The following is a 752-nucleotide window of genomic DNA, read 5'->3' as shown; positions in this document are numbered from 1 at the left end:
TAAAACACAGACTAATTTTCATTTTTGGGTGAACTAACCCTTTAAATGCAGCTGAAATTTTACATGCATGTTTTAAAATAAACCATTCTCAAATATGTGAGATTGCATTACATAAATGATTAAACATGAAGTGGAAGTCAGAAAATTCTTACCTCACAGACGTAGCAGTTAACATGGAAACTGCGATCCAGTGCAACGATCCTCACCGTCTCTTCCTGCCCAGGCTCAGGCATTATGGGCTGGCCACATAATGAGCAGCGGGGGGCAAACTTCCTGTTCACAGAAGCAGCAAACAAGGTTTTAATAATAAATTCCATGTAGTAACTGTTTATAGACATTTGGTGGAGCTTTGTCTTTATCAACAGAAACAGAGATTTCAAACCACACAGAAACAGGAAAAAAAGGAAGTTGTTGAATACCTGTGAAAGTCCTCAATACAGTGGATCTGAGATGTGGCGTCCACAGTAAAAGGCACTCCATCCAGACAACAGCCACAAACCACACATGTGAAACAGCGAGGGTGGTAAGCCTTTCCCATCGCCCTCAGGATCCGGTCTAGGATGGGCTCAGAGCATTTCGAACAGCACTCAAGTGTGCTCTGGGAGCATAGGGGAAGAACAAACGTTAAGAGTCTGAATGTAGAAAGAAAAAAACTAAATAAGAGGCAGAAACCAAGAGAAGTCGACAGATAAACAGATAAACTCACAATGTAGCAGCTCTCGCAGTAGCTCTTCCTGTCTAGTGCATAGAAG

At 41.9% G+C, this 752-nt stretch overlaps 1 protein-coding gene across 1 annotated transcript in view; it reads right to left on the bottom strand.

The window, feature by feature from the left end:
* The window catches only part of LOC107597082 (thyroid receptor-interacting protein 6-like), a 10418-nt gene that overhangs the window by 2989 nt on the left and 6677 nt on the right, over positions 1-752 (bottom strand). The window contains exons 6-8 of the mRNA XM_016287993.1: positions 707-748; positions 420-598; positions 153-273 (exon numbers count right to left, since the gene is read on the bottom strand). Coding sequence (XP_016143479.1) covers positions 153-273; positions 420-598; positions 707-748 — 342 coding nt within the window. The remainder of the gene's footprint in view (positions 1-152; positions 274-419; positions 599-706; positions 749-752) is intronic.

The sequence above is a fragment of the Sinocyclocheilus grahami genome, unplaced genomic scaffold (assembly GCF_001515645.1).
Source record: "Sinocyclocheilus grahami isolate Dianchi unplaced genomic scaffold, SAMN03320097.WGS_v1.1 scaffold227.1, whole genome shotgun sequence".
Classification (NCBI taxonomy): domain Eukaryota; kingdom Metazoa; phylum Chordata; class Actinopteri; order Cypriniformes; family Cyprinidae; genus Sinocyclocheilus; species Sinocyclocheilus grahami.
This window is presented reverse-complemented; position numbering and strand designations above follow the sequence as displayed.